General features: G+C 40.1%; 1 protein-coding gene across 1 annotated transcript in view; it reads right to left on the bottom strand.

Moving 5' to 3' along the window:
- The window catches only part of LOC109914992 (serum paraoxonase/arylesterase 2-like), a 34,449-nt gene that overhangs the window by 10,569 nt on the left and 8,044 nt on the right, over nucleotides 1–15,836 (bottom strand). Inside the window, exons 2-6 of the mRNA XM_020514598.2 lie at nucleotides 12,568–12,638; nucleotides 10,915–10,970; nucleotides 8,502–8,667; nucleotides 5,070–5,196; nucleotides 884–1,084 (exon numbers count right to left, since the gene is read on the bottom strand). Of these exons, the coding sequence (XP_020370187.2) occupies nucleotides 884–1,084; nucleotides 5,070–5,196; nucleotides 8,502–8,667; nucleotides 10,915–10,970; nucleotides 12,568–12,638 (621 nt within the window). The remainder of the gene's footprint in view (nucleotides 1–883; nucleotides 1,085–5,069; nucleotides 5,197–8,501; nucleotides 8,668–10,914; nucleotides 10,971–12,567; nucleotides 12,639–15,836) is intronic.

The raw sequence follows: 15,836 nt of genomic DNA on the forward strand, positions 1-15,836 counted from the left end.
CCATTTCTGAAGAAGGGTCTAGGCCCAAAACATTAGCCTTCCTGCTCCTCTGATGCTGCTTGGCCTGCTGTGTTCATCCAGCTCTACACCTTGTTATCTCAGATTCTCCAGCATCGGCAGTGCCTACTATCAGTGAAACCATGGTGTCTGGTACCACAAATATTAAAGAGTTTGGCATAACTGAACAGGTTCTAAAAAATGGCAATTTATCTGGCATAAGTGCTACACAATGTTTCTTAAGTTACAGAAACTGACCCAAATGTTCACTGGGGGGTGGGAGTGGGGGCTGCTGGTGGTGGAGAGAACGGACATACTGGAATCAAAACAGAAAGTGCTGGAAAAACTCAGTAAGTCTGTCAGCAGAAAAAATTAAAGTTAATGTTTTGAGTCCAGCATTACACTTCTTCAGAAGAGAGATCCCTGATTTTTTTTCAGCAGGCTCCCTGCACAAAATAATATTACCAGTTTGGCCACTCCATAACCAGGCAGCTAGTGAGGATACCCACTAAAACATTTTACATTTTTCTTATTACACTGATTAGCTTTTAAGCTTTGATTTTAAAAGTTATTCCATTTACAAATGTCATAATTTAAGGACATACAGTATTTAAGCTTAAATTTCAATGGATTTTTCTCTGATAGGAAAGGTCCTGCAGAACCTAAATATAGCTTTACATTGATTCTAATAGGAAATCTGATTTGCTTCATGCTGCTTCTCTTTGTTGTATATAGCTGTATTTCAGTCACAAACACAACACTAAATGAGGTATTACTGTAGAGAGAATGATTTCTTGTAATACTAGGTGTAAAAAGTAAAGATTCATTTACAAGAAGTTCTTTTGATCACCGCCAGTCGATAACAAATAAAACCATCCAAACTTACCTTCTGTCAGGGGAAATGTTAATCCCATTGGCAAATCTAAATCCCGTTGCCACTTCTTTTACTTCAGAGGGACTGTAGTAAACAACGTTGCACCATGCCAAGCCGGATAAACACCCAAAGGTCTTTAGGGGTTCCTGAATGAAATAATGGTCATTGGTGGCATAGAATCGGTCAGAGCTTAGTGCAACAATATCATTCACACTGGAAGAAAATATGAAGAAATTCACTCTCAAAACTGGGGACAAGTTACATACTTACAATTATACCATAAATAGTTTTGCAATACTCTTGCAATATTTACAAAGAACAAAATCTCTCACAAAAATACTTGAATTGACTCGGAGAATGTATCTGTATCATCTCACACAGACAGACTGTAGGGAGGGCTATAAATACACGTATAGAACATCTGTTTTTTATATTTTCAGTGGTTTTGGCAGGCAGCAATTTATAGGTGTACTTCTCTTCAGCTGAAGTGCAAAAATAATGCCAAATTGCTTTATTATTAAAAATAGAAAATTCTGTAAATGTTCTGCATGTCAGGCATCTTTGAATAAAGAAATATTGTTAACATCTGAGTTGGATTAGAGTTGTAACGGCTTTTAAACAGAGGCAAGAAAAGGGGTTGAACAAGCAAACTAAAAACAGTAGGGTCTGCGAGAAGGTAAGAACTGCAGATGCTGAAGTCAGAGATAACATAGTGTGGAGCTGGAGGAACACAGCAGCCAACTTTCCTGCTCCTCTGATGCTGCCTGGCCTGCTGTGTTTCTCCAGCTCCACACGGTGTTATCAGGGTCTGAGAGAAGGTGGATAGCATGAAAACTTAAAGGACAAAATCACCATGGTAAGGGCATCAGCAAAAAGGAACAGTATATTCTGCAGTAACAAGTAATTGTACTGGAAATTGTGATCACATTGATACTGCTGAGCTTTATGCTTATCTATATGTTCACCTGTGTAAACAGAGAGACTTAGGTTCTTGTTGGACAAAGGTTTTTAAGTGTATTTGCAACACTGGGAATCCTCTTTCAATAACATTTGCAAGAATGTATATAGATATATAATCTCTATACACTTTTTAATAAGGTCTAGTCCTTGTACAGTTGTCATGACTTGGTGATTCTTTACACTGCAGTGTGGAATCTGTCGTTGCAGGTGAATTTATATCATTTGTCACAGATATGTGGTGTTGTCTGGCATGATAACTTCTTATATCCAAGTATGATATGTAGTTCAGAGATGTTGTCTATTTCTTTGCAAAAATTGATCATTGCTCTTCACAAAACATATGACCTAGGCGGGAATCACTTGCAGAGCATCTTCCCACAAACCCTCACATGGATATGGAAATCTCAAACTCATGTTTTGTCCTGGATCAAGTGAGACAAATCTCTGTACACTGGCTGATCATGTTCTTGTATTATTTTCTTCTTTCTTTCCAATAATGCTCCATGCATTTTGGGTGGAGAGAGTGAGAGGGAGCAAGACTCCCTGGATCTGATTCCTAAACAAAAGTATTGCTGGTAAGGGTAAAACATTTCCTCAAGGATTTAACATAGTTATCCGAGAAAGGTAGCAAGTCACTTTACATTTACTGGTTATGAAGGTTATGGTGTGAAAAGTGCATTCTCAGAGATGAGGGTGACACAAAAAGGTGATGATATGTTGAACATCTCATTTCCTACACATTTTTGGGAAAGGTGCCCAAGTGTCAGACACAATTTGTTGGGGTACACTGGATATACAAAGAATAGCAGTCAAGATATCAACCGCCACTGCACTAATGGTGTTTTTGACTTGTGGGACAAAAGGGAATTAGGTGAAATGGTTTTTGAGGGAGATAGAGTTGATATGTTTCACAAGTTGCTCAGTTGATTGATGCTTTTGTCGATGCCAGGCTAATATAAAGATTCAAATGACGTGACACACTCTTTGGTTGTTCTTTGTACCCATATGACTCATACATATCTGGTCCTACAAGTTTTAATGTAGAGCTTGCAGAATAGCCACCAATCTGCTTTTGAAAATTACATTCTTGGAGAATCCATGTTCATGTCTGAATGACCAGAAAGAATGTTCTGGCTCAGGAATAGTTGGATATGGTCAAGTCACCTGGTGGTCATGATTTTTATGACCGGTTGCAGCTAATCATTCTCTGGCATAACTTGCTGAATCTGCTCTGCTCTGCTCAGCTCAGACCAAAAAGACTCTAATGGATGTTGTTCTCTGAAGCTTTGGTGTTCTGACTAACAGGTTAATTAGCTCACAGACCAAAATGATATGGATCTGTACATGTTGGTAAACAAGTAATCGTAGCTGGTCTATCTGTTTCACTGATGTTAAAGATTTCAGGTGTCCGTCCTGCAGATCTGCACTGGCATTTAAGATGGAGAATGCTACCAGATGGGATGTCAGACCCATTGTATCTTATGTGGACTGCAGCACGCTGTGCCAGTTTCCACACTACATCTCATTTAAAAATGAGCACTGGCACCAGGGTTAGTCATGACATACAATGCAATGTTGTCCATTCCTTTTGGGGTATATCACTTGGACAGAGGTAAAGACTTCAATTTTTCTGAAAGCATCTATATGGTGTGTCAAGTTCACCAGATTTACTGTTTTACTGAGGTCTGTGGGCTGTAACACTATAGTTACCTCCTTGACTTCATTCACATGCTTGCCTACCATTGGCAGAACTTAGAAAATTTTTTTGTCATTGTTCTTTAGTTGTATCTTGTCCAATAGCAAAGAGAAATCTCAAAGAAAAATATATTATCCTCTATATTTTCATGTTTAAATTCTGTTTCCTTTAGAAATAGACAACTTTAGTAGGCTCATAAAATGGCCTATTCTGATCACATTATTCTATTTCCAACAGCTTTTGAACCCTTCTACATTGTATAGACTTTCTAACTGAAGCTGAAACAAAGGACCTGGAGATGACCCATCTAGATGCTAATACTTTCATAGTTAGCTCGTCACCTCCCAATGGAAACTCTAATGAGGAGCCAGCTGTTAGCTCAATGTCCTACAATTGGCCCACTGTGATGGATCACCAGCCCCTGAAATGCCTGTCTTTGGCATATGATTGAAATCAGAGCTCACTAAATTGTGTATATAATTTAGGGTTTCTAAGGCAGTTGCTGTTTGATCCCCAGAAGGAAAGCAGGACTCCAGGCGACTTCATAGCCTATCACCGTCCCCAAGTTGCTGGCTAGAAAGAAGACTACACTTTGTCTGCAAGAAAGAACACTACTGGGCCCAGCTTACCAAAAAAACTATTTGACTGATATCCAGGAAGTTGTAAACTCATGCAAACTGATTTTCAACATACCTGGATTTCCCAAAACATGTGTGTTATGATCTCTCTCACCTCCTGTCCTGTCTGTCTTAATTTCGTAAGTTCATGTGTTGGGATCTAGTAGCTAAGCAATTCTCCAATATTTTGGAAGTTTTGTTAATAGAACCTACTTTGATTTCACCTGAAGAGGGTGTCTTTCAGGGTTTTGTTGAGGGTTTCAACACACAGTATAATGCTATTAATTCCAAAACATTCCTTTGTAAATTCAAATCATGCAAGATAGCTTTTGCATTGTACCAAAAACATGCCACTGGTACAGTACCCCAGAAAAAAAACTAATTTATCCTCACACCAGAATCCCTGTATCTAACACCTTAGTAGGTTTAATTCATTTGTGACTTAAACTTTTAAACTGGAATTGAAGGTAACTCCTTCCTGGAGCAATCATACACCAGAGCTTCAATATACTCAGCTTTAAGTAACCACGTGGATTTTATCCCAGTGCTTGACTGAGAATAACACTAACTCTTCACTCTAAGAACCTAATTTACTGTGTACCCTTATTTAAATCTCACCACGGCAACTCGTGGAGTTTAAAATTCAATTAACACAATCTGGACTGGATAGCTCGTGTTAGTGCTAGTGATTATGAAACTAGCAATTGTAAAACTTAATTTATTCATTAATTTCCTTTAGAGAAGGAAATCTACCAGCCTTACCCAGTCAAGTCTATGTGACTGCAGACTGATAGCAATATTGCTGACCCTTAAACACCCCTAAAATAACATTTCAAGCCATTCAGTTCAAGGGCACTTCATTAGCAACAAATGCTGACCTTGCCAGCGGTGCCATCAAAGAGTTAATAAAAGAACAATGATGTACCTGTGTAAAAGTTCATGTTGGATGGTCTCTAAATGAATCAAACTATTTTGTTCCTCCTCAAACTTAAAAATCTCCACTGTGGTCATATTCTGTGGATGGTTCACAACAAAAACATATACAGTATCATCTAGAAGTAAAGAAAGCAACATTACTAAAATGTGAAATGCTCCTACAGATACTGCGGAGACAAAATACTGTCTTCTCATTGAGCATACCTTCTATTGTGTGTGTGGCACTATCACCACACTAAATGGGACAGACTTTGAATGGATCTAACAACTTGAAACTGGACATCTATAAGACTCGAAAGTCCATCAGCACCTCATAGCCAGGCTTATCCCTCATTCTACCATTGCCAGAAGATCAACCCTGGTTTAATAAAAAAAAAATGCAGGAGAGCATGCCTAAAAATGTGGTGTCATCTTGGAAAAGTTAGAAGACTACTTGCATATCAAAATGTAGCTCTAACTGTAGACAAATCTAAGCAATTGCACAACCAATGTAATAGATCTCAGCTCTGCATTCCTTCTACATCCAGTGATGAATGCTAGTGTCAATGAAACTATTAACAAAAGGCGAAGGCTTCTCGAAGAGGGAGGAGCACAGCACATCAGTGCAAAAGATAACGCTGATGTATTTGCATCATCTTCAGCCATAACTGTTGAGTTAATGATTTAACTCGGCCTCTTCCTGTGACCCACTACATCACACACCAGGGAGCAACCAATTCAATTCACTCCACATGACATCAAGAAACAGCTGATTGCACTGGATATGCCAAAGGCTATAGGGCCTGACAATCTGACAACTTTCCAGCAATAGAAACAAAGATTTATGCTCCAGATGCAGCCATGTCTCTAGCCAAGCTGTTTCAGTAAACTACGACACTAGCATTTTTCAGGCAGTGGAAAAATTGCCCAGGTATATTCTGTGCACAAAAAGCTGGACAAATCTAACCCAGCCAATTTCTGCCCTATCAGTTTACTCTTAATCAGCAGTAAAGTGATGGAAGGTGTTACTGACATTTACATGGGAGTAACCTCATCATTGGCCCATTGTGAGTGTCATTCAGTTCCTTATCTCAATGCAGCCTTGGGCCAAACATCAACAAAAGAGCTGAACTCCAGAGGTGATGCGTGAGTGATCTCCTTGACTTCATGGTCACATTTGACAGAGCATTGTATTGAGGACATAACAAGGTGTAGAGCTGGATGAACACAGCAGGCCAAGCAGAAATCATACTTCTGAAGAAGGGTCTAGGCCCGAAACGTCAGCCTTCCTGCTCGGCCTGCTGTGTTCATCCAGCTCTACACCTTGTTATCTCAGATTCTCCAGCATCTGCAGTTCCTGCTATCATTGCATTGAGGAACCCTGGCAGAACTGGAGTCATTGGTGAACAGGCAAAAAACTCTCCACTGGTTGGAGTCATACCTAGCACAAAATATGATGTTTGTGGTTGTTAGAGGTCAATCTGCTGCTTAAACGACGTTCCCTGCATTATAAGGTCTGAAGTGGGGATGTTCAGCATTATTTGCGACTCCTCAGATACTGAACAGTCTGTATTCTGGACAGCTGTACATTTGGGCCAACAAGTAATATTTGCACAACAGAAGTGCCAGGCAATGATCTTCACCAAGAAGAGATAATCTTACCATTGGTCCTTGACACTGACTAGCATTACCATCACTGAATCCTCTGGACTAACATTCTGACTGTTACTGTTGACAGTAAATTGAACTGGACAAGCCATATAAATTAAAACAAAAACAATAAATTGATGGAAAAACTCAGCAGGTCTGGCAGTATCTGTGGAGAGAAATTAGAGTTAATGTTTCAGATCCAGTGACTCTTCTTCAGAATGGATGGTAGCTAAGAAAAGTTTGGTATTTATGCAGAAGGTGGGGTGGGGAAAGAGTAAACGGTAGGTGGAGACAGAGCCTAAAGAGAGAGAAAAACAGGTGGACAGAAAAAGGAGTGGTTATAGTCACGCTGGGGGAATAAATAGCTGCTAATGGGGACTAATAGTAGCTGACAAGGGACTGTCATATAAATAGTGGCAAACAAGAGCAGGTCAGGAGCTAGGAATTTTGTGGCAAGTTCATCACCTGCTGAACTCCGTAAACTATGTTCACTATAGAATCCGCACCAGTGCAGATAGAAACCATTTGGCCAATCGTATCTGCACTGACCCTCCAAAGGAAATCCCACCATTTCTCCATAGCCCCACAGTTACATAACTCACCTAATCTACGCATACCTGAACACTACAGGGCAATTTAGCATGGCCAATCCACCCAACCTGCATACCTTTGGACAGTGGGAGGAAACTAGAGCACCTGGAGGAAACTCACGCAGTCACCCAAGGCTAGAATCAAATTTGGGTCTCTGCCGCTGAAAGGCAGCAGTGTGCCACAGTGCTGCCCATTGCACATCAAGGCACAAGTCAGGATTGTGATAGAATACTCCCCATTTGCTTGGATGAATGCAGCTCCAACATCACTCAAAGCAGTCATTCAGGTGTACAGCACAGAAACAGACCTTTGGGTCCAACTCATCCATGCCAACAAGATATCCTAAATTAATCTAGTCCCATTTGCCAGCAATTTACTCATATCCCTCTAAACCTTTCTTATACATATGTCCTTCCAGATGCCTTTTAAATGTTGTAATTGTACCAACCTCCACCACTTCCTCTGGTTCTATACACGCACCACCCTCTGCATGAAAACATTGCCCCTGAAGTCCCTTTTAAATCTTTCCCCTCTCACCTTAAACATATGCCCTTTAGTTTTGGACTCCCCTACCTTGGGGAAATTCACCATATACATGCCCCTTGTGATTTTATAAACTGCTATCAGGTCACCCCTTATCCTCCGACTCTCCAAGTAAAATAGTCCCAGCCAATTCAGCTTCTTCTTATAGCTCAAACCCTTCCGCCCAGGCAAACCTGTGACTTCTACGGCCTAGAAGGACAAGGACAGCAGAAGCATGGGAGCACAACCTGTTCAAGTCACACACATCCCACCTTGGCACTACATCACCTTTCCTTCACTGTTGCTGAATCAAAATCCTGGAACTTCCTTCCGAGCAGCATTGTGGGTGTACCTATATCACATGGACTGCAGAAGTTAAAGACAACAGCTCATATTCACCTCCTCCAGCACAGGCAACAAATGCTGTTGCATTCCGCAATATCCACAACCTACGAATGAATCTTTTTAAAAAAAAACAACACCAGAATTTGGATGTATTGAAGTGTTAAAACTTTCATCATTTCTAATTATGTTCCTATTGTGAAATAACAGGAAATATCAAAATAAATCCGACATTAATTGGCAAACTATCAAATGTTTTTCCACCTCACCTTATTGATTAATAGTTGTTCTCTGGCCTGTAATTCTCCCAAGTAGCAGTAATTCTCTTGGCACTTACCCTCATCTATATATGTACTCAACCCATGTGGATTAAAGGATTCCACATCAAATCCACGACTGATTCTCAGTGCAACAGCTTTCAGGACTGGTTGGTTTAGATCCACAAGGAGAATCTGGCCTCGTTGATCATCAGCAAAATTAGGCATCATTGGACATCTCAGGCCCTTAAAAGCAAGTGTAAGAAGAAGAAGTAGAGAATACAAAGAATAGGTTTGTCTTACAGTAATAGAAATTATTCACAGTCAATGTGAAGTATTGGAACATAAACCCCTAGGCCTATAATCATCTGTACTTTGCAGAATTTTCAATTACAGTTATGCTTCACTGTATTACTGAAATACTGTTTTGTTACTTTACAAAGCATTTAACCCGCATTCAACAGATACAGGTAACAGCGTAATCTGGTGTTGTAAACTGGCTACTAGTATCAAGCAGCACAAAGGAATATTATTCATACACTTTACATTGATTAGCCAATAGAATCTTATGAAAATGTTTAGTTAAGATATAATATGGTAATCAGTTCACCCTGTAATTTTTTTTTTGGGAATAACTGAGAGGACCCCTTTGTTAGTATAGCTGTACACATGGTAATCAAAAAGAACAGACTTCTGCACCACCTGTCTTCAGACATACCTGTAGCTCAGAGGAAATATTTATGGTCATACACGGATTCAACTATTGTATCAGCTGATCTGTGAATCATTTTCTATCAAATTAAAATCTTAACTTAAAATTCTCTGTAAACTGGAGAAATATTTAATTTCAAACTGGAAAATCAACTCCTTAGCATTGGGTTATGAGGCTAAAGGATGTTTGCGTTCACAATAAGGCATTTTGACAAAGGATGTTGGAGAAAACTGCTTCCCCTGTGAGCCAATAATTTCAGGGTCTTTATTTTAACCTCAACCCAAACCATGAATTGAGGGGGTTAACAAATCTTTTATATTTACTAGATACAACATTGGAAGCAAATTCATTAAATTAACTTCAAAGGCTTTTGAAAGGTATATTTTTTGTTTTTAAAATGCAGCAACATGGAACCAAATGAACACTTTATTGAACAGCCACCATAGGGTGCTCCTTCTGTGCTGGAAATCCTAGGGTTTTAACCTACTCACTAACGTCAACTTACATCTCCATTCTCATTTTTAAGATTAAGTATGTTCTTTTTTAAACAGTGGACTTATACTACTTTATTATATTTGAAGATGCTAAAAAATAAAATGGTTTTTATTTAGAGATTTAATTAATCATTTTATCAAGTGAATGGCATTGACTTGATTTATTGTTTATTGTGTAGTCACATGTACCTAAGTACATGGAGAAGCTTTCTTTGCAAGCAGTACAGGCAGATATTAGTAAGCAAGGACATGCAGATCATAGAGTGCTTAGACAGACTGAGGCATAAAGGTTACACTGCACGGAAGGTGCACAAAGCATGATCAACATTAGCAAGATCAACATTATTTGAAGTTAGATAGGTCCATTCATCCGCCTAATAATGGCAGGGAAGAAGCTGTTCTTGACCGTGTTGGTGGGTGTGTTCAAGCCTCTGTATCTTCTGCCTGACAGAAGAGGTTGGAAGAAAGCATTACCAGGGTGGGAGAGATCTTTGAAATTGTTGGCAGCCTTTTGGTGGCAACAAGAAGCCACAGATGGGAGGTTGGCTTCTGTGATGGTCTGGGCCGTGCACACAACTTCTGTAGTTTCTAACGGTCCTGGGCAGAGCAGTTGCCGTAACAGGCCGTTATGCACCCGAATATAATACTTTCTTTAGTGCATCTGTAAAGGTTTGTGACGGTCCTTATGGACATGCTGAATTTCCTGAGTGGTCTGAGGAAGAGGAGACATTGTTGTGCCTTCTCAATCGTCGCATCTACGTGCAAAGTCCAGGACAGGTTGTCAGTTATCATCACTCTGAGGAACTTGATGCTCTCAACCTCAGTTCCGTCGATGGGGGTGTGTTCTCCTCCTTTCTTCCTGAAGTCAATGATTAATTCTTTAGTTTTGCCAACAGTGAGAGAGAGGTTGTTATCACGCACCATGACACCAAGCCCTCTATTTCCTTTCTGTATTCTGACTCATCATTGTTTGGTATCCGTTCTACTACAGTGGTGCTGTCAGCAAACTTGCAGGTGGCATTCATTTGGAATTTGGCTATGGATGTCATGGATGTACAGGGAGTACAGTAAGGGGCTGAGAATGCATCCTTGGGGGACTCCAGTGTTGAATGCTGTCGTAGAGGAGGTGCAGTCTATGGGTCAGGAAGCTGATGATCCAGTTGGCATGGTATTGAAATTAAAATCTATATTGTATCAGAGAATTTTTGCATCATTACTGTTCATATTTCCCCTATGAAACTTATGAAATGTAAACATGCTCCTAATGAATATCGAATGCAGACTTACTGAGCTGATAAGGGCCAGCCCTCCAGGAAGAATGCTGATGTCTTCAGAACCATACTCTGGAACAGCAAGGTATTTACTAGTCACTGAACAAACACATCAGACCCACACCGTTACTTTAAAATAAATGTTAACCACAAGCTTTTCAGTCTCCTGAATTTGCCATCAGTTTCAACTATGTATTCATGTACAATCCAGACGTTTAGTTTAGATTTTCCCTCCAAAATGCAATACTCTAGACTTACAATTGTTAAAATTGGACCTGCCATGTGTCTGTCTATTCTACCAGTCTTTCCCCATCTAAAGATATAGAAACATAGAAAATAGAAGCAGGAATAGGCCATTCAGTCCTTTGAGCCTGCTCCACCCTTCAATATGATCATGGCTCATCATCCAACTCAATAGCCTGCTCCCTCTTTTCACCCCCACACATATCTCTTTAGTCACAAGTGGTATATCCGACTCCTTCATGAAATCATATGATGCTTTAGCATTATCAACTTTCTGAGGTAGCAAATTCCACAGGTTCACCACTCTCTGGATGAAGAAATTTATCCTCATCTCACTCTTAAATGATTTACTCTGTAACCTTATAATGTGACCCCTGGTTCTGGACTCTCCCGCCATCAAGAACATCCTTCCTACATCTACCCCATCTAGTTTTGTTAGAATTTTGTACGTTTCTATGAGATCCGCTCTCATTCCTCTGAACTCCAGCGAATATAATCGTAACATATTCAACTTCTCTTCATACATCAGTCCTGTCATCCCAGGAATCAGTCTGGGATGCACTCGCTGCACTCCCTGTATAGCAAGAATTTCCTTTCTCAAATAAAGAGACCAAAATTACACACAATATTCCAAGAGTGGTCTCACTGAGAGTCTGTATAATTTCAGTAAGACATCCTACTCCTGTACTCACATCTTCTTGCTATGAAGGCCAACATCCTATTTGCTTCTTGACTGCATGCTACACCTGCATGCTTAGCTTCAGCGAGTGGTAGTGAGGACACCCAGGTTTCATTGTACATTCCCCTCTTTCAATTTACGGTGATTCAGACAATAATCTGCCTGTTTTGCTACCAAAGTGGATAACCTCATATTTATCCACATTATACTGCATTTGCCATGCATTTGTCCATTTATTCAGCTTGTCCAAATCACATGGAAGCATTTCTGCATCCCCCTTACAGCTCACCCTCTCACCCCGTTTTGTGCCATCTGCAAATTTCCAAAGGCCGTTATCCTCCACACAGTCACTAGATTTCCACGCTTTATGTCATCTGGTAAGTTGTGTCCTAAACACCAAGAATGCCTCTTTTATATTTACTGTATACCCCTGACTACATGGCTGATGTTTGGGAACAGTCTTTCCAAACCTGTATTTGCCAACTGCTGCTACACTAACCATCTGTAATAAATCTATCAATGTAATGAAGAAGAGTCCCAACCCAAAACGTCAACTTTCCTGCTCCTCTGGTGCTGCCTGGCCTGCTGTGTTCCTCCAGCTCCACACTGTGCTATCTCTGACTCCAGCATCTACAGTTCTTATTATCTCAACATAATCCATGTTTGTTGCAGTCAAATCTAACCTTTCACAATTTTCGTACATTGTCTTTTTCCAGCTGAATTCCAGTAAAAAAATAGAATACATACCAATTCCTTTGATCAAATAGCAATTGCCAGGCTTGACTGGATCCAGTTTCCTGAATACGCCCAAATTATCACTGCAAACCAACAGAAACAACAAATTATTAAATTGGTCATGTTAAAACATAGAGTAGATAAGACCATAAAACATAGAAGCAGAAATTAGGCCATTCGGCTCATCGAGTCTGCCCACCATTCAATCATGGCTGATAAGTTTCTCAACCCCATTCTCCTGCTTTCTCCCCATAACCCTTGATCCCTTTGACAATCAAGAACCTATCTATTTCCGTCTTAAATATGCTCAATGACCTGGCCTCCATAGCCTTCTGTGGCAATGAATTCCATAGATTCACCACTCTCTGGCTGAAGAAGTTTTGTTATCACCGATCTAAAAGGTCTTCCCTTTACTCTAAGGCTGTGCCCTCGGGTCCTAGTCTCTCCTACCAATGAAAACATCTTCCCAACATCCACTCTGTCCAGGCTATTCAGTATTCTGTAAGTTTCAGTTAGATCCCCCCTCATCCTTCTAAACTCCAGTGAGTATAGAACCAAGTCCTCAAACGTTCCTCATATCTTAAGCTTTTCATTCCCGGGACCATTCTCATGAACCTCCTCTGAACCCACTCTAGGGTCAGTGCCTCTTTCCTGAGATATGGGGCCCAAAACTATGCACAAGACTCCAAATGTGGCCTGACCAGAGCCTTATAAAGCCTCAGAAGTATATCCTTGCTTTTATATTCAAGTCCTCTCATAATAAATGCCAAAGTTGCATTTGCCTTCCTAACTACTGACTCAACCTGCAAGTTTGCCTTGAGAGAATCCTGGACTAGAACTCCCAATTCTCTTTGCACTTCAGACTTCTGAATTTTCTCCCCATTTAGAAAATAGTCCATGCTTTTATTCTTCTTAGCAAAGTGCATGACCTCACACTTTCCCACGTTGTACTCCATCTGCCACTTCTTTGCCCACTCTCCTAACCTGTCTAAATCCTTCTGCAACCTCCCTGTCTCCTCATTGGTGTGACACTGCTGTCTATGGTATTGATTGTAAGATACGGAGTGGACATTACTTTTTGAGCTGCTATGGAAAAGTTCCCAGCTTGGTTTGAAATTAACAATTTCTTTTTGCTTTTTCCCTTTTTAATTTTTTCTTCTTTTTGCCATCATGTTTTGCTGCTATTTTACGGAACATTTTTTATTACAATGCCATATACTGCCATGTTATAGGTTGTAATTTTCTCATAGAAAATTATGATATTGACATCAGTCTTTGTAGATTTTTTTCATTAATGTGATCAGTTCTTAATGAGATTACTGCTCTATTCCAAAAAAAAGTTTGTGTTCACACTACCTCAAACTACAGATAACCAGATTTTTTTTTCTCTTTACACACCAGGTTTTTGTTTCATGTATTTCCTCATAGCCATGTTTTACTGAAAACAGAAATGCATTGTACAGTTATCTGAAAGGGTTTTGTAGGGAAATCCTACAGGTTCCAAGAGGTCTGATGTATACTGTACGAATTTCAGGAACATTTACTTACCTCAAGTCATTTCTGCATGTGAATCTCTTCTTCCGAGCCTTCCATTATGTAACCACAATGCTGCACAGAGAATGGAAGCTGGTTGTCCAAGGTTGTGTACCAAAAAGGCAGTGTACTGCACTTTTATATTATGGAAGATAATCTGTACTGAAAGTCCAAAGGCTGAAATCGAGGTTTCATGTACCGACAAAGATGTCTTTCTTTTTTTAATATCAATGTTTCACAAATTTCAGATGGTCACAGTCTATGCAAAGCACTGAATTACAGATTTGTACTTTTATATTTTACAAAATGTTCATGGTCTGAAATGTACATTTTCTATGTTTCTAATACTACCTGTCCCTCCATCTATCCTTTGTATTGTCTGCAAACTTAGCCAGGAAGCCCCCAGGTCCTTCATCTAGATCATTAATGTATAAAGTGAAAAGTTGTGGTCCCAACACTGACCCTTGCGGAACACCACTTGTCACCAGCTGCCATCCTGAGGAAGACCCTTTTAACCCCACTCTCTGCTTTCTGCCAGTGAGCCAATCTTCTATCCATACTAGTACCTTGCCTCTAACACCATGGGCCCTTATCTTACTCAGCAGCCTCCTGTGCAGCACCTTGTCAAAGGCCTTCTGGAAGTCCAGGTAGATAACATCCATTGGCTCTATTTGGTCTAACCTGTTCGTTACTTCCTCAATGAATTTTAACAGATTTGTCAGGCATGACCTACTTTGATGAAGCCATGCTGACTCTGCCCTATTTTACCATGCACTTCCAAGTATTCAGAAATCTCATCCTTCAAAATGGACACCAAAATCTCATCCATGATCGAGGTTAGGCTAATCGGCCTGTAATTTTCCATCTTTTATCTTACTCTCTTTTTAAACAGGGGTGTCACATTAACGCTTTTCCAGTCCTCTGGGACCCTCCCTGACTCTAGCAATTCCTGAAAGGTCACCACTAACGCCTCTGCTATGTCTTCAGACTTCCAACATGTGGACAGTTGATCTGCAATGTCAACTTTCTGCCAATGTAGCAAGTTGAATATCTATCTCATTTGATGGAATAACAAGATTCCCAACAAGTGTCTCAGGTACCTAGAGATAGTAGGAACTGCAGATGCTGGAGAATCTGAGATACCAAGGTGTAGAGCTGGATGAACACAGCAGGCCAAGCAGCATCAGAGCTGCAGGAAAGCTGACGTTTCGGGTCTAGACCCTTTTCTGAAGAATGGTCAGCTTTCCTGCTCCTCTGATGCTGCCTGGCCTGCTGTGTTCATCCAGCTCTACACCTTGTTATCTCAGGTACCTAGATGTGCTTGTTGAAAGTAGTTAAATGGTTTAAAATACCTGCCCTTGCTACAGCATTGCATGTAAAATGTGTGTTGGTTTGATTAAGCACCAAGTTATAGCACATTTATTTTTACACAGAACCAATATTTAGCAGCATAAACTCATAACTATGAAAGTATCAATGAAGGTGTTCTCCCCACCCACCTAAACACCTTGAAATTTCACATACATTTTACATCAGATGTCAGCTAGTCAAATCCCAAATCTTGTTCAGCCAGCCTTATTATCCTCAGGCTGATATGAACTGACAAGGTCTCATTGTTAACATGTATTCTGAAACGTGTAGCACAAGTTTAAAATATTTTCGAAATAGTAGGAACTGCAGATGCTGGAGAATCTGAGATACCAAGGTGTAGAGCTGGATGAACACAGCAGGCCAAACAGCATCAGAGC

This window comes from Rhincodon typus, chromosome 2, assembly GCF_021869965.1.
Source record: "Rhincodon typus isolate 14 chromosome 2, sRhiTyp1.1, whole genome shotgun sequence".
NCBI lineage: Eukaryota > Metazoa > Chordata > Chondrichthyes > Orectolobiformes > Rhincodontidae > Rhincodon > Rhincodon typus.